The 27596-nt window shown below is 43.1% G+C and overlaps 1 protein-coding gene across 1 annotated transcript in view; it reads right to left on the reverse strand.

Moving 5' to 3' along the window:
* Positions 1-1423: 1423 nt before the first annotated feature.
* stk32a (serine/threonine kinase 32A) overlaps positions 1424-27596 on the reverse strand; it is a 289304-nt gene continuing 263131 nt past the window's right edge. Inside the window, exons 11-12 of the mRNA XM_043703955.2 lie at positions 21737-21801; positions 1424-2818 (exon numbers count right to left, since the gene is read on the reverse strand). Coding sequence (XP_043559890.2) covers positions 2695-2818; positions 21737-21801 — 189 coding nt within the window. The 3' untranslated portion in view covers positions 1424-2694. The remainder of the gene's footprint in view (positions 2819-21736; positions 21802-27596) is intronic.

A 27596-nucleotide genomic window follows, 5' to 3' on the forward strand; every position in this document is an offset into this window, starting at 1 on the left:
CATCCCCCTGTTAATTACCCTCATTCCCATTGGTGTTTGGCCTCATCCCCCTGTTAATTACCCTCATTCCCATTGGTGTTTGGCCTCATCCCCCTGTTAATTACCCTCATTCCCATTGGTGTTTGGTCTCATCCCCCTGTTAATTACTCTCATTCCCATTGGTGTTTGGCCTCATCCCCCTGTTAATTACCCTCATTCCCATTGGTGTTTGGTCTCATCACCCTGTTAATTACCCTCATTCCCATTGGTGTTTGGCCACATACCCCTGTTAATTACCCTCATTCCCATTGGTTTTGGCCTCATCCCCCTGTTAATTACTCTCATCCTGTTAGTGTTGCCCTCATACCCCTGTTAATTATCCTTGTTCCCATTTGTGTTGCCCTCATACCCTGTTAATTACCCTCATTCCCATTGGTGTTTAGTCTCATGACCCTGTAATTACCCTCATTTCCATTGGTGTTTGTCTCATCACCCTGTTAATTACCCTCATTCCCATTGGTGTTTGGCCTCATCCCCCTTTTAATTACCCTCATTCCCATTGGTGTTTGGTCTCATACCCCTGTTAATTACCCTCATTCCCATTGGTGTTTGGCCTCATCCCCCTGTTAATTACCCTCATTCCCATTGGTGTTTGGCCTCATCCCCCTGTTAATTACCCTCATTCCCATTGGTGTTTGGCCTCATCCCCCTGTTAATTACCCTCATTCCCATTGGTGTTTGGTCTCGTCCCCTCTGTTAATTACCCTCATTCCCATTGATATTTGGCCTCATCCCTGTTAATTACCCTCATTCCCATTGGTGTTTGGTCTCGTCCTCCCTGTTAATTACCCTCATTCCCATTGATATTTGGCCTCATCCCTGTTAATTACCCTCATTCCCATTGATATTTGGCCTCATCCCTGTTAATTACCCTTGCTCCTGTTGGTGTTTGACCTCATTTTTGTTTATTAGTGACTCATTCCTCATTCACTCAGCTAATGCTGCCTCTTTTCTCCCCTCCTAATCAAAATGCCATTTTGTTCCCTCACAGCTCTTACCCCTCTCCTCATCCTATTCCATTCCCACTCAATTCTCATCCCTAATCCATCCTCAGTGTCTGTTCTAGCTCACATTTGCTGCTCTGTGGGACTAATGTACACCTCTGCTGCATTGTACACCTCTGCTGTACAATGCAGGAAGGAGCCCTTGACCTTCCACCAATAATGCAGCCTGGAAGGTGTTAATGTTCTGGTTGAGCTGTAGAGCATTAGATAGAGGTGAAAGGCGAAGCAGTGGGTTCTGTTGTGTTTTGTCAGTATATGGAAACCAGGAGGCTGTAGAGGTTAAAGATTTCTCTCTGAATGGAGATGGTATTCATTTACCATCATCACTGAGAGGTGAGGTGCAACACCAAGCATTGTTTTCCAATAACAACAAATATTGAGCCCTCACTAGATGATTTATTTTGGTTAAAAAGTGCTACATAAGTTTTGAAAAGCTTCATAACGTGTTAGTCTTTATGTTTTAAAACTGCATTTTTCATACTTAATAACTGTAATATCCAGAGAAAGATTCAAGTGTAAACCTGGAGTATAGAAAACAAACTGTTCTACTGCATTTCCCAGAGACACATATTCACAGCTACTAATGGTGAGATCTCATGTGATTGCTGCTGAACCCCAAGTTGTAGCCATCAGTGGCAATAACATCTTGGGAGGTTAAGGCATGGGGCAGTTGGGTAGGGTCAGGTCCTTCTCAGCAATTGAGCCGCTTTAGGTCTGCAACAAATTCAAAGACATTTTTTAACTAATAATTATTCCAAATCTGTGAAAAACATTTTGATCTGGTGCTGAGCCAACATGGCTTCATTTCATTTGCGTGATATAGTTAGTATCTAGTTAATGTGCATGGTTAAAGGCGCATTGTCTTGTTTGAACAACCTTCTGGTCTCTAGTCGGCATGGTGACCATTGATATGTAAATGGTACACTTTTTATAACAAATCAGAGAAAATGTATAAATGCTGGAAGTACTCAGCAGATCTGGCAGCATCTGTGGAGAGATGAACGAAGTTTATGTTTCAAGTCAATCGCTGTTGTTCTGATAAGGTCATCGATCTGAAATATGTATTCTTTCCTCTCCCCACAGAGTTATTCTCTCCTGCTGTTTATAGTGTATTTTTCAGATTTCCAGCATCTGCAGTATTTATCTTTTGCCATCTGGTTTTCTCTCTCTCTCTCTCCAAAAGAAAAACACTTCCACAGAAACATGCCAGTATTCTCCCTTATGCCTCATTAAGGAGTCTACTTCCTCTGGAAACATATGCGCCGAGTACTGGGGGTCCACCTGCTCACTTGCCTGAGAGCCATTCCTTGTGGTTTTGCGTGGTTGGCAGGTTGGGTTGCTTCTCAACTCCATCTCCACCCACCTCGGCACATCCCCATGTCCCCACTTGCCTTGCCCAGACGTTCTGAGGTCAATTGTGGCACCCCTCTCACCTGCTGTCCTGGCGGAGATGAATTTGCTCAGCAAAAGTCAGGATTAAACCTGAGATCTTCTAGCCTGTGTTGCTCAGTACAATGCTATGTGGTACGTTCAAGCACTGGTAGCAGCTATGACAATGCCCCTTTAATGATTAGGACTGACATGTACTATGAAGATGCATTTCCTATCTAGTTTTGAAGGTCCCAGAGGTGCAATGTTCCCAGAGCGAAACCTAACATGGCTGCGTGTGCGTTGTCTTTATCACATTGTTGTTTTTGCCATCATCTTCTTCTTTCTGGTGCTCCTCTTTGTCGGCTGTGCAGTTTTGCTGTGCTTGAGCTGGATTTTGATTGAGCCTGAAACAAATGAGCAGAAGTGTGAAGTACTGCTTGCGGCACAGAAAGTCTTTTCAAACAGTGAGAGGGTCAGGATAACAGTATAGAATTAGAATCCCTACAAGTGCGGAAACAGGCCCTTCGGCCCAACAAGTCCACATCGACCCTCTGAAGAGTAACCCACCCAGACCCATTCCCCTACCCTGTATTTACCCCTGAATAATAGCCTACACTATGGCCAATTCATCGAACATGCAGACCTTTTGGATTGTGGGAGGAAACCGGACCACCCGGAGGAAACCCACATAGACACGTGGAGAATGTGCAAACTCCACTCAGACAGTTGCCCGAGGTTGGAATCAAACCTGGGTCCCTGGCGCTGTGCGGCAGCAGTGCTAACAGTGGGCCATTGCGCCACCCCAACAGTCTCTCTATAAAACAACAGTCTATCTGAGCTACTAGCTTCAAAAGTAAGGGCACTTGAAGTGCAGAGAAACCTGGTAATGAACAGAAAATAACCTTCAAACTGTCCTTTGAAATCATACTGGAAGAATAAGTTCAGGGAACCTTTAACTTTCTTTCTCACCAATTGAATATCTGGTGAGTATTAGTTATTGTCTGACTGACCTCAAGATGACATAACCTTCCTAATGTATGGCCTTAAACAGACATGTAACATTGTTCTGAGTGAAACACAAAGTAAAGCCTAGGTTGCTGAGATGGTAACAGGATAGGAGGAGACAAAAGCATTTTTAAAAAATTCATTCATGGACGGTCATGCTAAGTGTTTCTTTTGCTAAGAGCTGAACAATTATCTCTGGTGATTATCCACACTGTTCCACAGTCTCAGCATCATCTCACTACTCCTGTAACATGCAAATGGGACTAAATAGACAGCTCTTTCAAAGAACCGCACAGGTATGATGGGCAGAATAGCTGCTTCCTGTACTTTAACATTCTATGACAATAAGTGGAAGCCAGCCATGTGGGGGCTTACTGTCTAAAAAGGAATTTGGTACTTGGTTTCTGAATACCTTTTTTTGCTGGCTGACTTCATTTTTCCACCGTCTCCACTTTGTTTTAGGAAACTATCGCCTATCAAGTGAAATTTAATAAGGCAGACTCTGACAGTGGCCACTGCGCTAAATAGACTACTCAGTAATACGGGGGCGAACAAAGACCAAAGACGATCTGAGGAAGTATAATCAGACGAAAGTGAAATACTGTGGATGTTGCAAATTTGAAATAAAAAGGGCAGAACCTGTGTAGAAAGAAATATGGTTCATGCTTCACGTTGAAGCAAAAGGTCATCAATCTGACATGTTAAATCTGCTTCTCTCTCTCCACATATGCTAGAACATAGAACATTACAGTGCAGTACAGAGTCCTTCGGCTCTCGATGTTGCGCCAATCTGTGAATCCAATCTGAAGCTCATCTAACCCACACTATTCCATTATCACCCATACGTTTATCTAATGACCATTTAAGTGCCCTTAAGGTTGGCGAATGTACTACTGTTGCAGACAGGGCGTTCCATGCCCTTACTACTTTTTGAATAAAGAACCTACTTCTGACACAGTCTTATATCTGTCACTCCTCAATTTAAAGCTATGTCCCTGCATGCTAGCCATCACCATCTGAGGAAAAAGGCTCTCACTGTCCACCCTATCAAATCCTCTGATCATCTTGTATATCTCTATTAAGTCACCTCTTAAACTTCTCTCTAACGAAAACAGCCTCAAGTCCCTCAGCCTTTCCTCATAAGACCTTCCCTCCATACCAGGGAACATCCAGGTAAATGTCCTCTATGCTCTTTCCAATGCTTCCACATTCTTCCTATAATGCAGTGACCAGAACTATACACAATTCTCCAAGTGCGACTGCACCAGAGTTTTCGACAGCTGCAACATGACCTCATGGCTCCAAAACTCAATCTCTCTACCAATAAAAGCTAACACACTATATGCCTTCTTAACAACCCGATCAACCTGGGTGGCAACCTTTAGGAATCTATGCACATGGACATTGAGATCTCTCTGCTCATCTACACTACCAAGAATCTTACTATTAACTCTGCATTCCTGTTACTCCTCCCAAAGTGAATCACCTCACGTTTCTGCATTAAACTTCATTTGCCACCTCTCGGCCCAGCTCTGCAACTTATCTCTATCCCTCTGTAACCTGCAACTTTCTTCAGCACTGTCCACAACTGCACTGACCTTAGTGTCATCCACAAATTTACTAACCCATCCTTCTGCGCCCTCATCCAGGTGATTTATAAAAATGACAAACAACCGTGCTCCAAAACAGATCCTTGTGGTACACCACTAGTAATTGAACTCCAGGGTGAATATTTCTCATCAACCACCAACCTCTGTCTTCTTACAATGAACCAATTTCTGATCCAAATCACTAAATCACCCTCAATTCCATGCCTTTGCATTTTCTGCAATAGCCTCCTATGGGGAACCTTCACTGAAATGCTTTACTGAAATCCATATACACCACATCAACCACTTTACCCGTATCCATCTGTTTGGTCACTTTCTTAAAAGAACTCAATAAGGTTTGTGAAGCACGCCCAACCTTCATAAAACCATGTTGACTATATCTAATCAAATTATTTATTTCTAGTTGATTATAAATCCTATCTCTTATAATCCTTTCCAACACTTTACCCACGAGCAAAGTAAGGCTCACTGGTCTATAATTACCAGGGTTGTCCCTCTATACCCTTTCTTGAATTTGGGGACAACATTTGCTATCCTCCAGTCTTCTGGCATTATTTCTGTCGATAATGACCACATAAAGATCAAAGCCAAAGGCTCTGCAATTTCCTCCCTTGCTTCCCACAGAATCCTAGGATAAATCACATCCGGCCCAGGGGACTTATCTATTTTCACACTTTCCAGAATTGCTACCATCTCCTCCTTATGAACCTCAATTCTGTCTAGTCTAATAATCTGTATCTCAGTACTCTCCTCGACAACATTTTCTTTTTCCACTGTGAATACTGATGAAAAGTTTTAATTTAGCACCTCTCCTATCTCCTTGGAATCTATGAACAACTTCCCACTACTGTCCTTGACTGGCTCTAATTTTACTCTCATCATTCCTGACATATCTATAGAATGCTATAGAGTTTTCCTTGATCCTATCTGCTGAAGACTTCTCATGTCCCCTCCTGGCTCTTCTTAGCTTCTCTTTCGGTCCTTCCTAGCTGACTTGTAACTCTCAAGCAGCCTAACTGAGCCTTCATGTCTCATCTTTACATAAGCCTCCTTCTTCCTCTTGACAAGAGATTCAACTTCTTTAGTAAACCACGGTTCCCTTGCTCGACCATTTCTCCCTGCCTGACAGGTACATTCATACCAAGGACATGCAGTAGCTGTTCCTTGAACAAGCACCACATTTCAATTGTGCCCATCTCCTGCAGTTTCCTTCCTCATCCTATGCATCCTAAATCTTGCCTAATTGCATCAAAATTGCAATTCCCCCAGCTATAATTCTTGCCCTATATACCAATCCCTTTCCATTGCTAAAGTAAACGTAACTGAATTGTGGTCACTATCACCAAAGTGCTCACCTAACTCCAAATCTAACACCTGGCTTGGTTCATTATCCAGTGTCAAATCCAATGCGGCCTCGCCTCTTGTTGGCCAATCTACATACTGTGTCAGGAAACCCTCCTTGGGGCTGCTCCTCCTCTCCCTTAAGGATCCCGATAACACGATCCGAGACATAATGGACTCTGGCACCTAGGAGGCAACACAACAACTGCAAGTCTCTCTCGTTCCCACAGAATCTCCTATCTGTCCCCTTAACTATGGAGGCCCCAATGACTAATACTCTACTCATCTCCCCCCTTCCCTTCTGAGCAACAGGGACAGACCCTGTGCCAGAGACCTGTGCCCCATTGCTCACCCTTGGTAAGTTGTCCCTCCAACAGTATCCAAAACGGTACACTTGTTATGGAGGGGAACGGCCACAGGGGTTCCTGCACTGTCTGCCTGTTCCCTTACCATCCCCTGACTGTAACTCATCTACCTTTTTCCTGTACCTTAGGAGTATCTACTTCCCTGTAACTCTTCTCAATTACCCCCTCAGTCTCTCGAATGATCTGAAGTTCATCCAGCTCCAGCTCCAGTTCCCTAACACAGCTTCTGAAGAGCTGGAATTGGGTGCACTTCCAGCAGACGAAGTCACTGGGGACATTAGTGGTGACCCTTACCTCCCACGTTCTAGAGGAGGTGCATTCAACTGCCCTAACTTCCATTCCCACTGTTCTGAATTCCCAAAGAGACTATTGAGAAAAAAAATGGTAACCTTACCAATCTGGTGCACAGAACCTTTTTTTTCAGTTAGAGGAGGAGGGTGGGTGGGAGACACTGCCTCAGTCGTGTTTCAGGTAAAGTAACCACCCAAATATATTACCTCATTTACCCAGCTGTCCCGTGTCCGTTCCTGCTCAGTGTGCGCTCCGCCTATACACAAGGTAGGTTTTTAAAGGATTAATTTACCTTCCCGGTAGTCCCTTGGTCCTTGCTCTCACTGCTCCCTCTGCTGCTGAAAATGGAGGCCACTGACTCTCGAGGTAAATCCTTTTAGAGGGACGTTTACCTTCCCAGCAGCCCCCGGTCCTCGCCTTCATCACTCCCGCTGCTGCTGCAAAGCGGAGGCTGCTGATTCCACAAGGTATGTATTTAAATGGGAAATTTACCTTCCCAGCAGCCCCTGATCCTTGCTCTCACTGCTCCCACTGCTGCTGCAAAATGGAGGCCGCTGACTCTTGACCTACTGTCTATTCCCAGCATTTTCTATTATCATTTTAGGTACATCTGCTGATCTTTAACTTCATTTAGCTGCCTTTACTCCACACCCTATGGAGCAGGAGAATAGGAAGAGGTCATCCATCCACTGAAGTCTATTCCACTAATCATTCAAACCATGGGTACTCTACACCTCAATTCCATTTACTCACGTCTATTCCATACCCCTTGATAGCTTTACCTACCTAGTAGACTATAAAACAGCAGTTGAACCCCAGAATTCATTAAGGAGAGAAACAGAAAATAGCCTTCAAACTGACCTTAGCAATTATGCTAGATGGTTTCTATATTACCTTGTGAAAGAAGTGCTTCCTAACTTTTCCTCTAGAACTGACTTTAGTGCACATCCTTATTCAATTCCCCAACCTAAAAAAATCTATTCAGGCATGTGAAAGTGATGTGTTTACATATTACAATGGTCATGCTGCACTCATGTGCACACACCACCTGTGCTTCTAGATTTACTGCCATAAATTAGAGGCAATCTGTCTTAAGAAGGTACAATTCACAAGGGAAGCAATGACAGGATTGGGCAGGCTGCTGGGGCCAGCTCAAGGGAAGTGCACAAGGTCACATTCATGTAATGGGTACCTTAGATCTTCATGAATGTATATGCAAACCAGCTGACATCAAGAGGTATTCAATTACCATTATGTAGGTTTCCATTAAGTGGTGGGCATTTACTGATGGAGTGCATTTGGACTCTGACCACTCCCTCAATGCTGCCCTCTTCATGGCCAGAATGAGTGCGAATCCATGAATGTATATTTGCCGTAGAAATTGTATACGTGAATGGTCACTGCTTGGATTCTGATATTTTGATAGGTGAGGATGGCTGTAACATAAACTAACATCGATCTTAAAAGTGTTGTGTTGCCCCTGTTGCAACTTGTTGCAATTTGTTGGAGGGAATCCTGAGGGACACAATTTACGTTTATTTGGAAAGGCAAGGATTGATTAGGGACAGTCAACATGGCTTGTGCATGGGAAATTGTTTATCACTGACTTAGTTGAGTATTTTGAAGAAGTAACAAAGAGGATTCATTAAGGCAAAGTGGTGGATGTGATCGATATGGACTTCAGTAAGGAATTCAACAAAGTTTCTCATGGTAGACTAGTTAGCAAGGTTAGATCACACGGAGTACAGGAAGAACTAGCAATCTGCATACAGAACTGGCTGGAAGGTAGATGTCAGAGGGTGGTGGTGAAGGGTTGCTTCTCAGGCTGGAGACCTGTGACGAGCGATGTGCCACAAAAATTGGTGCAGGGTCCACTGTTTTTCATCATTTATATAAATGATTTGGTTGTGAACTTAAGAGGTATGGTTAGTAAGTTTTCAGGTGACATCAAAATTAGTGGTGTATCGAACAATCAAGAAGGTTACCTCGGAGTACATCAGGACCTTAATCAGATGGGCCACCGGGCCAACGAGTAGCAGATGGAGTTTAATTTAGATAAACGTGAGGTGTTGCTTTTTGGAAAGGCAAATCCTTAGAGCATTGGAGGTGAGAGGTGACCTTATAGATGTTTATAAAATCATGAGAGAAACAGGTGGAGTAAATAGCCAAGGTCTTTTCCTAGGATAGTGGAGTCCAAAACTGGAGGGCATAGGTTTAAGGTGAGAGGGGAAAGATTTAAAAGACACCTAAGAGATAACTTTTTCACATAGTGATTGGTGCATATATGGAATGAGCTGCCGGAGGAAGTGGTGGAGGCTGGTACAATTACAACATTTAAAAGCAACCTGGATGGGTCTATGAATAGGAAGGAATTAGAGGGATATGGGCCAAATGCTGGCAAATGGGACTAGATTAACTTAGGATATCTGTTTTGCATGGATGAATTGGACCAAAAGGCCTGTTTCCACGCTGTACTGCTCTATGACTGTATTATAAATTGGAATGATGATAAAGATAGAGCAACACCTAATGCAAGGAATTTTCAGAAGACATTTGGTGTGTTTGTATATAGGAATCTTATTAATACAATGAAGATCCATGTTACTGAAGTAAATATGAAGGAAGGCGAACAAACCTGAAATCTGAATTCTATTTCTCAGACTGGAAATACTGAAACTATGTACAAAACAACACACCAAAAAGAGCAATAGTGAAAGATTGTAACTCATTTGTGAGGGATACAAATGGAAATGTTCTATAGAGATCGCTACACCTGTATTGGGATCATTTTTCTTCTGAATATGTATGATTGGTCTTAACAAATTGTCAACAGAGGCACTACTTTATTCCTCCTCCATCTTGTTACCATGCTTGCTTCACACCAGCAAAACTGCAAACCCTTCACTATGCTGGATAGGTAAGTGGCCAATCTTTGGACTCTCAGTGGATGCCTCAAGCATTGAGAGGAAGATCACTGCCTCCTCACCTAGTGGTCTGCACAAGAAACAGCCAGAACCCAATTTGATGAACTGCCCTCAAGAACACACATAAGGTCCACACAGAGCAGCAGTTTCTGTTCTGGTGCTGTTGGAATAATAGAATCAGTCAGGAACCAGGCTCCTGCAACATCCAACACATAGCAGTCTTTAAAACTGATTCACTCAGTTTCACTTAATTTAAAATGTATAATACTTTGTTATTACTCCTCATTGTTCTGTTTATTGAAGGGTCAAATGAAGTGAGGCACAAGACCTTTCATACAGGACTCATCTTCCAGAGCCTTCAGCACGTAATCCAGGTGACACATTAGTGCAATTTTAAGTGAGTGCTGCACTGTCAGTGATGTCATTTTGTGGGTAAAATGGTCAACTGAGTCTGCCCTCTTTCATTGCTCTATTCCATAGAAAAGCACAGGAGTTCTCTTTGATATTGTGGACAATATTTATGCCTCAATTAACATTACTAAAACAAACTATCTGGTCACCAGTGCACTGCTGTTTGTGGGAACTTGAGTGCAAACTGCCTGCTTCCTATATTGCAACAATGAGTATAATTCAAAAGTACTTCATAGATTGTGATACCCCTTGGGATGTCTTTAGCTGGTGAAAGGTTATGTATAAAAACATCTTCTTTCTATTTGACTTAACTTAGCACTCCACTGAAAACATCAATAAGAATTGCTGTCCTAGGTCTACTGTCCCTATTCATCATGTTAAATAAGGAGCTGTCTAGACATTACATATGGGGGTGGAATTCTCATAAGGGTTCTCCTGTTTATCTACTGTTACAGGAATCTCTCAGAGTTGCGTGTTAGAGACCAACTCTGGGATGTGGAATGTTTCAGAGAATATCTCTGGGACACATGCACCAAACAACCCCACCGCTCTGTGGCCGACCACTTCAACTCCCCCTCCCACTCCTCCAAGGGCATGCAGGTCCAGGGCCTCCTCCACTGCCAAATCCTAGTCACCTTACGCCTGGAGGAAGAACGCCTCATCTTCCGCCTTGGGACCTCCCCAGCCACAAGGCATGAATGTTGATTTCACCAGTTTCCTCATCTTCCCTCCCCTCACTTCATCCCATATTCAACCCTCCAACTCGGCACTGCCCTGTTGAACTATCCCACTTGTCCATTTTCCTTCCCACCGATCTGCTCTACCCTCCAGTCTGACCTATCACCATCTGCATCCACCTGTCACCTTCCCAGCTACATTCCCCCCAGCCCCATCCCAATCCTCCTATTTATCTCTCAGCTCCTTCCCCACCACCCGACATTCCTGATGAAGGGCTTATGCTTGAAACGTCAACCCTCCTGCTCCTCAGATGCTGCCTGACCTGCTGTGCTTTTCCAGCGCCTCATGTTTTGACTCTGATCTCCAGCATCTGCAGGCCTCACTTTCTCCTTCTCCTTCTCTCAGAGATGAGGAGAGCCTGACTGAAATTTTGCTGCCTTCTCTCAAGCAGCCTATACATAAACCTTTTGGTGCACCAGCTCCTGTAATGAGGAGAAATATGTCTATTCTCTTTCTCAGACCTATTCATCTCCTCCTTCCTCACTCTCCAAGGCTCAAATGTGTCCAAGGTGAGGCAGAATTTTGCTTGTATTCTTTCAATCTAGTCTACTGTATCTGCTGTTGACAATGCAGCCTCTGTTACAATGGTAAGACCAAACACCGATTGGGTGACTGCTTTGCAGAATACCTCTATTCTGTCCAAAGGAATGACCCTGACCTCCCAGTTGCTTGTTATTTCAATAAACAACCTTGCTGTCATGCTAACACTTCTGTCCTAGGCCTGCTGCAATGTTCCAATAAAGCACAACATGAGGAACCACACCTAATTTGCCACTTAGGTACTTTACACGCTGTGGGTCTCAATACTGAATTCCAGAACTTCAGAGACTGATTGCTCTTTTCTTACACTCTCTCCCCATCCCAGGGCTTGGCTTGTTTGTGTCTTATTTACTTTACTCTCAACCCATTCTCTTCCGCAGTCCACACCCACTTTATATCTTTACTTCTCTTCTACCACCAGTAACAACCTCTTTGTCTTGTTCACTGGATCTCCACACCATCTAATCCCCTTACCCCTCTTCCATCTCTGTGAAAACTACATAAAGAAAATATTTTCCATCCCTTTAAGTTCTGAATAAAAGTCATACTGGACTCAGATGTTAACTCTGCTTTCTCTCTCCACAGGTGCTGTCAGACCTGCTGAGTTTCTTCCACATTTGTTTTGTTTGAAAAAGATCTCTTCCTGTAAAATAGATAGGATGCTGACTCATAGCGGATGAGACAGTGCTTACTAATATTACTTACTGGTAGCCATGGACATTTTAAGTGTATTGGAAAAATATGTTAATATCTATTTGAAAGAAAAATTTAGTTTTCTGAAGGACTACATTAAATTGAACAACATGCCTCTCCTGGTCTGTATTTTTGAATTCTGGGTTAGTGGTGCTGGAAGAATACAGCAGTTCAGGCAGCATCCGAGGAGCAGTAAAATCGACGTTTCGGGCAAAAGCCCTTCTGATGAAGGGGTAGCAGGATGCAGGGGTGGGATCGTACGGGGAGCCGTTTTGTTTGGGGTTGGAGGGGGCGGGCAGACGGGGGGCTTGGGGCAGACATGGATACGGGCGGACGGGTGGCAGGGGTGGGAGCAGGCGAGGGGGGGGTGTTGGACTGGGAGCAGACTTAGCAAGTGCTCGCTGTGTCAGTCCCATTGAACTGATGGGCAGGGGGGCGGGAGGCTTCAGCAATGCTGCAGGTCCCTTACACACAAGTGGGTGTCTGCTCAGAAACAAACTCTGAGACAGAGAAAGGGAGCACAGCAGGCAGAGCGAGGGAGAAGTAATCTTCAGAAAACTCCGAGCCCCAAAGGAGAGGCATTGAATCAATTAACCGAATAATCAATTATCTGAACAAAACACTGCCCACCCGCCTTGTTCGGACAATCGAGGTTCCTCTGTAGTCACTATTATAATTTAGAGAACACAAGAATCGATTTGTGGATAGCAAGTTCTACAAACAGAACAGTGATGGTCGTCAGACAATCTGTTTTATGTTGTTAGTTAAGGGATATATATTGGTCAGGACACTGAGAATTCCTTTGCTCTTCAAAATACTTCACATTATCTTTTACATCCTTCTGAGAAGGCATCATCCAAAAGACAGCACTTCTACCAGCGTGGCACCTAGTGTTAATAATAGTTATAAACAATTGAACAACTAACAGAAGAAGCTGCACAAATATTGTCAGTTTCAATGCTAGGGAAGCCCTGCAGGTTAATACAAAAGACTATGCCGAAGATCGTGCAATTATTTTCAGTCATTAGTGCTCAAAATCCATTTTGGTCTAATCCTGAAGTTCTCAGCATCACAGATTCTAGTCTTCAGCTAACTCAATTCACTCCACATGACATCACAAAAATCAGTGATAACACTGGATGCTGTAGAGGTTATGGTTCCTAACAAAACCGATCTGGTATCCTCACCTGGTCTAGCCTACTCCTGATCCATAGGAATGTAGTCAACTTGTAACTGCCCTCTGAAATGGCCTCGCAAGCCACTCAGTTAAAAGACAATTTAACTGGGCAATAAATGTGGCCCAATCAATGACACTTCAATTTTATGATCAATATTGAAAAAGTACTGAAAATTGTACTCCAGAACTAGTTGTGCCACTCGCCAGAATCTTCTAGAATCTACGATACGGGCATCTCCCTGACAATGTTGAGAATTGTTCATAATACTCTGTCCACAAAAATCAGGATAAATCCAATCCTTTTACTTAACAACTAGTACCTGGGAGTGACCATCTCCAACAAAAGAGCATCTTCCTTTAACAGTCAATAGCATTGCCATCTCTGAAATCCTCCCCAGTACATTATTTGCTTCACAGTCACTCCTGGAACTCTCTCAGCTTTAGTTCAACATACCAAAGGGAAATTGAATCTTTTTAACTGTGGACAACCATTCAGTCATAATACATTCAGCTGTTATTATGCATGTGCATTCACTACATTCCTAACTTAAATTTCTATCTTGCATTCTCAGTTTTGCGAATGCAAATGAAAATCATTTGTCACACTTATTAGAGCTGCTCTCTTGGTATGCAGTAAAAGAGTCTTTGTAACTCAAAAGGTCCAGAGACTGGCAAAATCAATGTCTAGAGCATTTGTAGAACTGAGTTTAGAAAGAGACCATTCGGCTGTCATGTTCAACAAGATAAATTCACCTTGTCCCAGGCCATGATCTTTTCCTAATTCTTATTTTTTTCAGATAATTTTGTTATTACCTTTTGAGGTCCCCAATTGAATCTGTCTCTATCACACACGGAGACAATGTATTCCAAATCCTCACCTTTCACTATATAAAAATGGTCTTCTTCACTTTGTTGATCTCTGAATCTTGATGCTTCAACTGAAACATTTTCTCTTCAACTATTCTGTCCAAACCTGACATGATTGTGAACACCTCAATCAAACCCCCCTCTTAATCTCCTCCAAAGAGAATAGTTCCAAGTTCTCCAAGCTATCCACGTCCACTATAGTTAGCCATCCCTCATGAATCTCTTTCACTCTCTTTAGTGCGTAGGTCAGTGATCTTGTATCAGGATCTGTAATTTTCTGCTTTTCAATTAGGATTCAGGTGGCTCTGATTTTGAGGCCCAGTGATCATAATGTACTGACTCAGCCAGTATTACTCAGAGACCAGACTGAATGACTCGATGTGTGAGGTACAGGTCATTCTGTTCTAACATGCACTTCATCAGCGTGAATTGACTATAGCGCGATTGACGAATTGTGAACGTTGTTTGGATAACGCTAACTTGCGACTGAATGGGTTTAGCGATTTTCCATAGTGTGATTTTCTATAGAGTGAGGGTGCAGAGGAACACAACTGTTGTATTATAGCAGAACGATCTGTATCCTCGTGCAGCAACCTAAGTTGCTGTAAACCATACTAAAGGGAATTGTTCTTCAATTTTAAGAAAGAGCTAGACTGTTCAGAGTAATGTCAAGTCACTTCTCTTCGCACACAATATAGTGTGAACAGACCGACTCCCACAGCTACCTGGACTACACCTCCTCCCATCCTGCCCCCTGTAAAAACACCATCCCATTCTCCCAATTCCTTCGACTCCGCCGCATCTGCTCCCAGGAGGACCAGTTCCAAAAACGCACAACCCAGATGGCCTCCTTCTTCAAGGACCGCAATTTCCCCCCCGACGTGGTCGACGATGCCCTCCACCGCATCTCTTCCACTTCCTGCTCCTCCGTCCTTGAACCCCGCCAGCAGGACAGAACCCCACTGGTCCTCACCTACCACCCCACCAATCTCCATGTACAGCGCATCATCCGCCGTCATTTCCGCTACCTCCAAACGGACCTCACCACCAAGGATATATTTCCCTCCCCTCCCCTATCAGCATTCCGTAAAGACCACTCCCTCCGTGACTCCCTCGTCAGATCCACACCCCCCACCAACCCAACCTCCACTCCCGGCACCTTCCCCTGCAACCGCAGGAGGTGCAAGACTTGCGCCCACACCTCCCCCCTCACCTCCCTCCAAGGCCCCAAAGGAAACTTCCATATCCGCCACAGATTCACCTGCACCTCCACACACATCATCTATTGCATTCTCTGCACCCGATGTGGCCTCCTCTATATTGGGGAGACAGGCCGGCTACTTGCGGAGCGTTTCAGAGAACACCTCTGGGACACCCGGACCAACCAACCCAACCACCCTGTAGCTCAACATTTCAATTCCCCCTCCCACTCCACCAAGGATATGCAGGTCTTGGGACTCCTCCGTCATCAGACCACAACAAAACGACGGTTGGAGGAAGAACGCCTCATCTTCCACCTAGGAACCCTCCAACCACAAGGGATGAACTCGGATTTCACCAGTTTCCTAATTTCCCCTCCCCCCACCCTGTCTCAGTCAAATCCATCGAATTCAGCACCGCCTTCCTAACCTGCAATCTTCTTCCCGACCTCTCCGCCCCCCCCCAGTCTGACCTATCACCCTCACCTTGACCTCTTTCCACCTATCACATTTCCGACGCCCCTCCCCCAAGTCCCTCCTCCCTACCTTTTATCTTAGCCTGCTGGACAAACTTTCCTCATTCCTGAAGAAGGGCTTATGCCCGAAATGTCGATTCTCCTGTTCCCTGGATGCTGCCTGACCTGCTGCGCTTTTCCAGCAACACATTTCCAGCTCTGATCTCCAGCATCTGCAGACCTCACTTTCTCCATCAGTTCAATGGGACTGACACAGCGAGCACTTGCTAAGTCTGCTCCCAGTCCAACCCCCCCACCCCGCCTGCTCCCACCCCTGCCACCCGTATCCATGTCTGCCCCCACCCCCCTGTCTGCCCGCCCCCCCAACCCCATCCAAACCGGCTCCCCGTACGACCCCACCCCTGCATCCTGCTACCCCAAGCCCCCAACCCCGCTACCCACACAACGTTTTAGTGCAATCTTTTGATAGTTGTACCCTGTGCAGGACAATGTTGGATAGATTATCTGGGGAAGGGGGGTTTAGGGTATACCCAGGGAAAGTGTGGGGAGATAGAGAGAGGGCAGGCGGTCGGTCATTTGGATACGGTGCCTGGGTTCCCATCAATGTCCAGCACTGTTCTTGGCAGTATTTCAGTGAGCCAAGTACACTTTTATCCATTGTAAACAAAAGATGCGATCAGTGTTGGAAACACCTCTTTGATGTAATGTTTCTATCCGGTACTTGAGATCTTCTTCGGATAATCCAAAATTTGGATAATTGTTATTCAGATAATCGAGGTTCCTCTGTACATAGAACATAGAACAGTACAGCGCAGTACAGGCCCTTCAGCACTCAATGTTGCGCCGACCTGTGAAACCAATCCGAAGCCCATCTCACCTACACTATTCCATTTTCATCCATATGCCTATCCAAAATGACCACTTAAATGCCCTTAAAGTTGGTGAGTCTACTAATGTTGTAGGTAGTGTGTTCCACGCCTCTACTGCTCTCTGAGTAAAGAAATCACCTCTGACATCTGTCCTGTATCTATCACCCCTCAATTTAAAGCTATGTCCCCTCGTGCTAGCCATCATCATCCTAGGAAAAAGGCTCTCACCTACCTTGATATCTTGTATGTCTCTATTAAGTCACCTCTCAACCTTCTTCTCTCGAACAAAAAGAGCCTCAAGTCCCTCAGCCTTTCCTCAGAAGACCTTCCTTCCAAACCAGGTAGCATTCTCATAAATCTCCTCTGAACCTTTTCCAAAGCTTCCACATCCTTCCTATTATGCAGTGACCAAAACTGTACACAATATTCCAAGGGCGGACGAACCAGAGTTTTGTACAGCTGCAGAATGACCCCATGGCTCCGAAACTCAACCTCTCTACCAATAAAAGCTAACACACCATATGCCTTCTTAACAACCCTATCAACCTGGGTGGCAACCTTTAGGGATCTATGTTACATGGACACTGAGATCTCTCTGCTCATCTACACTACCAATAATCTTACCATTAGCCCAGTACTCTGCACTCCTGTTACTCCTTTCAAAGTGAATCACTGCATATTTTTCGGTATTAAACTCCATTTTGTCACCTCTCAGCCCAGCTCTGCATCTTATCCATGTCCCTCTGTAACCTACAACATCCTTCGGCACTATCCACAACTCTACCGACCTTAGTGTCATCCGCAAATTTACTAACCCTTCTACGCCCTCATTCAGGTCATTTATAAAAATGACAAACAGTAGTGGACCCAAGACAGATCCTTGTGGTACACCACTAGTAACTGAACTCCATGATGAACATTTCCAATCAACCACCACCCTCTATCTTCTTTCACCTAGCCAATTTCTGATCCAAACCATCAAATCATCCTCAATCCCATGCCTCCGTACTTTGTGGAATAGCCCACAAAATACAAAATTGCCCAGGATTTCAAATTTCAAAGTGTTTTGGGTTGCCCCTTTCACTCAATCGTAAATAACTGAAAGTCATTTTAACTAACTATACAGAACTACTTATTTGACTTATTCTCAATGATTTCAAAACAATTATATTCAAAAATTGTTACCACGTGCTTATTGGTAATGAAAACAACAAATGCTGGAGATCATATTGGGTCAGGCAACATCCATGAGGAGAAAGCAAGGTAACGTTGAGTCTAGATGACTCTTTGTCACAGCCAAAGCGAAGGGCGGAGGGGGGGCAGCACTTATGCTACATTTGGTAGGAGAGGGAATGGAATGTAGAGTGCTGGAGAGAAAAGATGTTGATAGTCCAGATTAAGGGATCTGTGAGAATGGCAGAACAATGGTGTGTTGAACTGCCAGATTTGAAAGAGGTAAAAACAATGACTGCAGATGCTGGAAACCAGATTCTGGATCAGTGGTGCTGGAAGAGCACAGCAATTCAGGCAGCATCCGAGGACAGGCAAAATCGACGTTTCGGGCAAAAGCCCTTCATCAGGAATAAAAGGAACAGACAGTCCCACTGGGATGGGAGGAGGGGAGAGAGGACATTGTCACAATGCTGGTCTGGTACAAGGTTACTTTGCCTTTGAGTTTTTTTCAGATGCCAGTACCTGCAGTAATTTGCTCCTGCCTATTAGTGCTCTAAAAAAAAATTAACTTCAAGAGGCTTTTTGAAGTTCCATAGACAAACAAAATTTGTGGAAATTTGATTAACATAATCTGAGACGTGGCCAGTTTTGTAGATGGGACGCTCATGTAGTGTGATCTTTTTGAAAGTCATAGGAATTTGAGTTGCACCAAATGTATTCTGTGCTTAAAAGTTGTGATCTTTTGCACTGATGTTACCTGTTTCAGACACATTGTGCCAAAAATTGGCATCTCAACTGAAACTCTAGCTCTGGAAATAAAGCAGTAACTCTTTATCAACTATGCTTTACCAAATCAATTTTCTTTGTATTGCACATATCTCTCCAGCGACACCATTATGTCAACTGATAATCTGGAGATGTGATGGGACATGTGCCTTTAGTTTATACAGTCCTGAAACTACAATTGAATTGCCTTGTGCAGCAGCATTATTAATGAAGGATTACAATAAATAACATCAAGTGATGGCCTAGTGGTATTATCGTTGGACTGTTAATCCAGAGATGAAAAATGTGTTGCTGGAAAAGTGCAGGTCAGGCAGCATCCAAGGAGCAGGAGAATCGACGTTTCGGGCATCAGCCCTTCTTCAGGAATGAGGAGGGTGTGCCAAGCGGGCTAAGATAAAAGGTAGGGAAGAGGGGCTTAGGGGAGGGGCATTGGGAATGCGATAGTTGGAAGGAGGTTAAGGTGAGGGTGATAGGCCGGAGAGGGGGTGGGGGCAGAGAGGTCGGGAAGAAGACTGCAGGTCAAGAGGGTGGTGCTGAGTCCGAGAGTTGGGACTGAGATAAGGTGGGGGGAGGGGAAATGAGGAAGCTGGAGAAATCTGCATTCATCCCTTGTGGTTGGAGGGTTCCTAGGCAGAAGATGAGGCGCTCTTCCTCCAGGCGTCGTGTTGCCATGGTCTGGTGATGGAGGAGGCCAAGGACCTGCATGTTCTTGGCGGAGTCGGAGGGGGAATTAAAGTGTTCAGCCACGGGGCGGTTGGGTTGGTTGGTGCGGGTGTCCCAGAGGTGTTCTCTGAAACGTTCCGCAAGTAGGCGGCCTGTCTCCCCAATGTAGAGGAGGCCACATCGGGTGCAGCGGATGCAGTAAATGATGTGTGTGGAGGTGCAGGTGAATTTGTGACGGTGTGGAGGTGCAGGTGAATTTGTTAATCCAGAGAGCAAGGTAATGTTCTGGGGACCCATGTCTGAATCCCACCATGGCAGATGGTGGAATTTGAGTTCAATAAAAGTCTGGGATTAAGAGTCTCATGATGACAAGAAACCATTGTCAACTGTTGGAAAAACCCATGTGGGTAACTAATGCCCTTTAGAGAAGGAAATTGCCATCCTTACCTGGTCTGGACCACATGTGACTCCAGACCCACAGCAATGTGACTGACTCTTAACTGCCTTTTGGGACAGACAATAAATGCTGGTCTGGCCAGAATGACCAAAAAAAATCAATAACAGTTACAGACAGCAGCATAATCTCGGGTATACAGGGTATTATACAGGATATACTTTATTTCCAGCATGGTGCCATGAAACACAAACTTTTTTCTTCTCTTCAGCTTCTATTCAGCTCAGAAGCTGTCAAGTCCAAGAGGATTGCCTGTACCAGGTAACTGGGATCACATAGAGCTGGACCGAAACCAAATCTCATCAGTTCATAGGGCCAGGCCGTTGTGTACCTGCTGAATGCGCTAACAACATAACTTAATAAATTTGAAAGTTACCTCATTTTAGCAGCAGAGGCAGTGCCAACAGTAAAACAGTTTCCGTAATCTGGTTATATTTTTTAAATTGTTGGGTGGAGGATTTCTCCAGAGATTAGCAGCAATATAAGTTCTTTCTTGTAGTATCACTCCTCCCATGATGCGAAAACTTCAAGTGTCATGCTGTGTGTTATTTCTAAACATTCTGTTAAATTGGTGATTGGGGAAAAACAAGCACTAATGTGGCCCTGCCAGCAGTGCGACTACACGGGAAGGTGTTGGAGCTTTGAGGACTCAGGGCTATACTTTTATGGAAATGATGGGGGGAAAATATCCAGAATGGTTTGCAACTCAGCAAAGACCACTGCAACCAACCTCCCAATTCCACTTGCCCCCACCCCCCAAACCAGGCTGCCATCCCTATCCCACCATGGAAAGGATTTTTGGAGGCCAAAGGGACTAGGAACCGAAGTGGGCTGTGGGCTCCAGCATCTGTAGTCCTCACTTTCTCCTAGCGCACAAACACCCTGTCCAGTAGTCTTTGTTGGTTTAGCCAGTTAATATGAGGTTGCTGCTGCTGATATAGTGTGGGGTGGTGACCCATATTTGCTTCCAATGTCGGATGTCAACAAAATTACACTCATGCTTTTTCCTTATTCAGGAACAAACATGAGGGTCAAAGCCAAAACTCTTGAACTCCCTTCCTAGCAGCACTGTGGGTCTAACCACACCACATGGACTGCAGCAGTTCAAGAAGGCAGCTCACCATCACCTTCTCCAGGGTAATTAGGGAGTAGGCAATAAGTGGTAGCACAACCAGAGACACTGTATCCCACAAGTGAATAAAAGTGAATACATGACTTTTGATGGGAGATCCTCTCCAATTGTCAACTGGTGGTGTTAGGGAGGGGCATTGTAATCTCCATAATATACTAGTTTGATTGGTGCTCCTATGGATTTGACCTTCTCGTATCTTATGTCCTCGTATCCAAATGTCCTGTCCATGTATTTGCTGTCTACCCACCCCAAAGCAATGTGAAAATTTTGTGAGTCAGCGTACATTTACTAAGGCTAGTTCAGTGACTCTGGACATTTCCTGACTTGAGGTGCCTGCCTTCGCCGTGTAAATCCAGCCTACACATCCATTATTGCTAAAGGAGAAGTAGTCATGAATTGATGTAATATAGTCATAAAGGACAAGACATCTTTTTCTTAATAAGTGAAATGTAACTTAGTCACCTCACAAAATGGAAGTAACATGGTAAGACCATGTGTACTTAGGCTAATTTTTGAAGAACTGAAAAATGCGCAACATTGATTTTATTAGTAAATATACATCATGCTAGATCATGCTCCACAGAGAATTGACTGGACTGGTCACTTACCTTTCTCTGTTAAAAACAATAAATTCCTTCTGCACTGCATCTAGATGTTGCTGAAGATGTCCATTCTTCCAATGGTTAAACCAGATGATGAAAGAGACATTGAAAATATAAAGAGAAACACAGTAAGGGATTATGCTCCATAATATTTCACTCACAATGTTCAATGCCATAGGCAAAATCAAGATCAATTAAATATGGCTGGTATGCAACATCTAATTTAGAGTCTTCTGTTAACAATTTAAGCAGTCTCCAAACTCACATTTCAAGTACGCTACACCTCTCTGTATCTCGGGATGAGTTTTTAAAAAATCATTTACTATTTAACTGAGTTGATCTAGTATAAGAGTGCTACCCCTGAGCCAATCATTTTACATATATATATATAAAACATATAGTCATGTGTTATGTGACATGATAATATTGTTTACTATTAAAGCTTCCCAGGCACACTGTGTTTCTCGAACTCTCGCCTCCTCTCTCTCACACTCCTTCCAACCCACAATATGCTATCAGGTGCCTTTGCAATAGGTTCTGAAATTCCCTGTTTAAACCTCTTTGCCTCTCCATTTCTCTCTCCGCCTTTAAGACTCCCTTTAAAACTAACCCCTTTAGCTACACTTCTGGCCATTTGCCTCGTATCTCCTTCTTTGTTTTGTCTCAATTTTGTTTCTGTCAAATGTCCCAAGGGTGTAGAAATGCAAGTTATTGAACATAAATTTAATATTATTGCAAGGTTCGATGTTAACAGCACTGACAGAATATACTAAGAATACATAGCTAACACACTTCTCATCTTCCTCCCAATTTTCCTATTCTATAATTTTGTCTTACTTATTTGGTTAATTATCTTTGCTGGCTTAGTCTGTCCCACTTATATTTAAAATGGAAATTATGTCACATAATTGTATTGATCAAAGACTTTCAGCAGATCAAAAGATGAATAAGTGAAACTTGAAGTTATTGCAGTGTCTGAGTAACAGCTTAAACTTGCACATTTCTTCAAGTCAAAATGGCTGCGTCCAGGAAATGAAAAGTGTAGAACAAAATAATTATAGATTGTAGGGTCACCAGAGAAAAAAAATCAAATCAGTGATACTGAGGTGGCCAACATCATTAAGATCTATGCCAATCAATATACACAGCATGTTAATAGGTCAGTATTGTGACAGCATTTAACCTGGAAGGGAAATGTGTAGTATCTTTAAAAAAGGCTGTGCAATCTGTAATTGGTTTGAAGAATGTTTCAAAGAGATTTTCATTAATTGTGAAGGGATCAAATGTATTTTTCTTGAATAATAAGAAATCCTTGACCATGGAACAGCACCAATAGGAAAGAAGTTAAAATATAGATGCTGTGTGCCTGACATAAATGGGAGTCTAAAGGCAGAAAGCAATCAGCATACATAAGGGGTGGCACAGTGGCTCAGTGGTTAACTCTGCTGCCTCACAGCACCAGGGAATCAAGGTTTGATTCCAGCCTTGCGTGACTGTCTGTGTGGAGTTTCTACATTCTCCTTGAGTCAGTATTGGTTTCCTCCCACAGTTCAAAGATGTGCAGGTTAGGTGGATTGGCCATGGTAAATGTGAGGTTATGGGGATAGGTAGGGGACTGATTCTGGGTGGGATCTTCTTTGGAGGACTGGTGCAGACACAATGGGCTGAACGGTCTCTTGCACTGTAGGGATTCTAGATTCTTCTTCTACATATGTAGATACAAAGGGAAAGGAGACACAGAGAGAAAGAAGAATGCAGAATTCATGTGTGGCGAAATCTGTAAAGCTCTTCTTGAAACGTTGGTTGTTAGACAGCAAATAGAAAAATAGAAGGTTAGAGCCTCTTAGAGAAGCAATGTACAAGTGAACTTGAATATATTGAACTGTAAAATCTGTGTGAATATCTTAGGCATGTATAACAGCTCATTGAATTAGAGTACCAGAACATAAAGTGGGTATTGTTGATTGATTGGCTGAAAAGGAGACCTGGCAGGTTGTGTCATGATCCATGTAAGAAGTGGTTCATACGTGTGTGGCTAATCCATGTTAACCGTATATGGAAACTTTGAATGTAATGCAGCTGCCTGTGAACATGACTGCAGGGCCAAATCGATCATGTGAGAAAGTGAGAGACTCTATGTACTATAAGCAGAGTTTCAGGATAATTTCTTAAAATGCATCTTTTTCACAAGTGAAGGCTACAACATTTTAGAATTCATATAAATGATTTTAATGAAAGGACAAAGGTAGGTTTGCTAAATTTTGGAATGACATTAAGTTGGGTGTGAAAGTACATCACGAAGAGGACATTAGGAGACTACAAACGAACACTGACAGGTTAAATAAGTGGCAGGAGGCTGGAAGAACACAGCAGGCCAGGCAGCATCAGGAGGTGGAGAAATCGATGTTTCAGGTGTAACCCTTCTTCAGGTCACACCCAAAACGTCAACTTCTCCACTTCCTGATGCTGCCTGGCTTGCTGTGCTCTTCCAGCTTCCTGCCTGTCTATTTTGGATTCTAGCATCTGCAGTTTTTTTGTCTCTAACCAGGTTAAATGAGTGGGCAAGGAGCTGGCAAATGGAATATGGAAAAACGCAAAATTTACAGTTTTGACAGGAAATAGTGAATAATTATAAAGCTCTGAGAGACAGATGGATCTATGTTTCTACTGCATGAAACATAAAGGTTTAGTATTCAGATACAACAAGCAATTAGGAAAGTTATGGATTAGAGTGGTGCTGGAAAAGCACAGCAGGTCAGGCAGCATCCGAGGAGCAGGAAAATCGACGTTTCGTCCAAAAGCCCTTCATCAGGAATAGACTATTCTTGATGAAGGGCTTTTGCCCGAAACGTCGATTTTCCTGCTCCTCGGATGCTGCCTGACCTGCTGTGCTTTTCCAGCACCACTCTAATCCAGACTTGGGTTTCCAGCATCTGCTGTCCTCGTTTTTACCTAATTAGGAAAGTTATAACTTATCGTGATGGGAATTGAATACAAAAGTTGGGAAGTTATACTTCAGTTATCAAGGGCACTGGTGAGACTACATCTGGAGTACTGTGTAACACTGGAAGCAGTTCAAAGAAGGTTTATGAGACTGATACCTGAAATGGGTGTGTTGTCTTATAACGAAAGATTGGACAGACTAGGATTTATCTGCTGGAGTTTAGAATAGTTAGAGGTGACTTGATTGAAACATAATTGATCCTTAGGATTCTTGACAGGGCGGAAATGGAAATATTTCCTCTTGTGGAGAATCTAGAACTATAGTCGCTAGTTAAAAATTAACAATCACTTGTTTAAAACAGAGATTAGGAAAAATGTTTTCTCACAGAGGGCTGAGTGTTTTTGGAATATTCTTCCTCAAAAGGTGGAGGGAGCAGTGTATTCGAGTGTTATTAAGATAGTGATTGTCAGGCTCTTGTTAAGGAAAAGCATGAAAAGTTATCAGAGGCAGACAGGAATGTGGGGTAATCAGATAAATCAGGGTCTTATTGAAAGGGGGAGGGCAGGCTCAAGGGTCATATAGCCTATTGTTTTTCTGCTGTACGCAAGTGACTGTTTGTTGTAGTTTGGCCACAATATTAACAAAATAATTCCTGCCCAATGGTTGACACAGCGGTGTCAAAATCTTAAAATATATTAGCTATACAAAAAGTAAATGCATGGAAGGAATAAGTATTTTGGGTTCATACATCCACATGTCATTCCTTCACCTGTTACTTTAGTATTGCTATTAAGCTGTTTCCTTAAAGGTTAATGCTTCTGATAAAATGACAGAGCAAGATTTTCATAATAAGGCATCAGTACATCTGCTACTAACACTGGATAGTGCAATTTCAACGAGAATATTTATCATTTGCTGAAAATCTTGGAAATAGGTACCCCTTTTTGATAGGAATACAAAAATGTACATTTCAAGTTTTACTTCAAGCCATTGTGCTTTCTAAGAGTGGGCTGACAGGATCAGATAAACAGTTCCGTAATAGAATTCATTACAGATATCACAAAATATAACACAATAGCAATTCACAGAAAAGGTTATACTATCAGAACAAAGAGCCTGTCGTTTAATGCATGCACCAGCACTTTACAGGGCTTGTGTGGTGCTATTAGGGATATTAAATCAGCTGACTAACTGCCGATTATCTGTTCTTTAGTTAGTAAATTTCCATTACATCTTTTTGACCTTATGAAACTATACTGCAAGATATTCACAGGCAGTTTTCTCTGCTATGTTAATGAAGTTGCAATCTCATTCAATTATATAAAATTTTACAGCAGGTAATTTAATCCAGCCCCCCCCCCCCCCCCCCCCCCGTGTATTTAGCCAGCTTCCCCTTTAACACACTTGCACTATTTGCTCAGTTATTCCTTACGTTAGTGAATTCTATCACCCTCTGAATAAAAAGGATTCTTCTTAATTCTCAATGAGACTTATCAGTGACTGGCTTCACTCCTCATTACGTGTGTCCTTTGCAAATGGAAATAGTTTCTTTTCTTGTGAATATTAAGTAACTTGTAAAGACTTTTAGTTGGCCATCTCCCAGTGTTGCCTATATTCAAACAAGCCTCTCAATCCCTTCAGTCACATTAACATATTTTGCTAAACCTGTGAAGTCAATTGTTTCATAAAGATGTGTTAATGAGTATATTAGTAAGAAAAGTTACATTTTTCACATCCAGCACCCTATCTCCTCAGTTGGGAATTACCAAACACAAGTGCCTAGATAATGGAGCATTAGCTGATAAATTGCTCCAACCCAAGACATGTCTAACTTTATCAAACAACTCATGTAAATCTTAAATATTTGAGTTACAATGTGACAACGAATGGAATCCAATAAAGTTTAAAATGCATCAAAGTATAACAGCCATAAAAAGTCTAATTTTGTGCAACGTGACAGGATTCAATCCACCATTTGGTTGTAGAAAACATCTATATTGCATTCTCAAGACTGAGCTGTGGGTAATTATCACAATTGAAGTTAGGAGTGAACAATTGTTTTTCCGATGTGAGGGAAATATACAGTGGCATTCCACCAATATTGAAACCATTGCTATTTCAATATAAATTAATTATCCAGGCTTGAGTAACAGATTATTTCAGGGTTTGTAAATAATACTAAGCTTGGAGTGTAGTGAACAGAGGGGAGGATATGAACAGACTTCAGGAGAACAGGCAGACTAGTGAAATGGTCAGATGTTAGGTGAATAAAGTTGAACACAGAAAAGTGTCCAGTGCTTTAAAATAATTAAAGGAGGAAGGGTTTGAGAGAGGGGAAATGTAGATTTACAAAGCAAAATGATATGACAGCATCGCTGGGCAGCTATCTAGATGATGAGTGGGACAGCAAGGCACAATGGTACAGTCATAAAGAAAAAGCAAAGAGTGTGAAAGGGGAAAAACATGATAAAAAGGCAAAATGAATGGCTTTTTACTTAGTCATAGAGATGTACAACACGAAAACAGACCCTTCGGTCCAACCCGCCCATGCCGACCAGATATCCTAATATAATCTAGTCCCATTTGCCAACACCCGGCCCATATCCCCCCAAACCCTTTCTATTCATATACACATCCAGGTGCCTTTTAAATGCTGTAATTGTACCAGCCTCCACCACTTCGTCTGGTAGCACATTCCATATACGCACCAATCTCTGCGTGAAAAAGTTGCCACTTACGTCCCTTTTATATCTTTCCCCTCTCACCCTAAACCTATGCCCTCTGGTTCTGGACCCCCCCACCCCAGGGAAAAGACCTTGTCTATTTATTCTATCCATGCCCCTCATGATTTTATAAACCTCTATAAGGTCACTCCTCAGCCTCCGATGCTCCAGAGAAAACAGTCCCAGCCTATTCAGCCTC

Source organism: Chiloscyllium plagiosum, unplaced genomic scaffold, assembly GCF_037043375.1.
Source record: "Chiloscyllium plagiosum isolate Xiang-an unplaced genomic scaffold, Cpla_swu_hap1 HiC_scaffold_16, whole genome shotgun sequence".
Lineage (NCBI taxonomy): Eukaryota > Metazoa > Chordata > Chondrichthyes > Orectolobiformes > Hemiscylliidae > Chiloscyllium > Chiloscyllium plagiosum.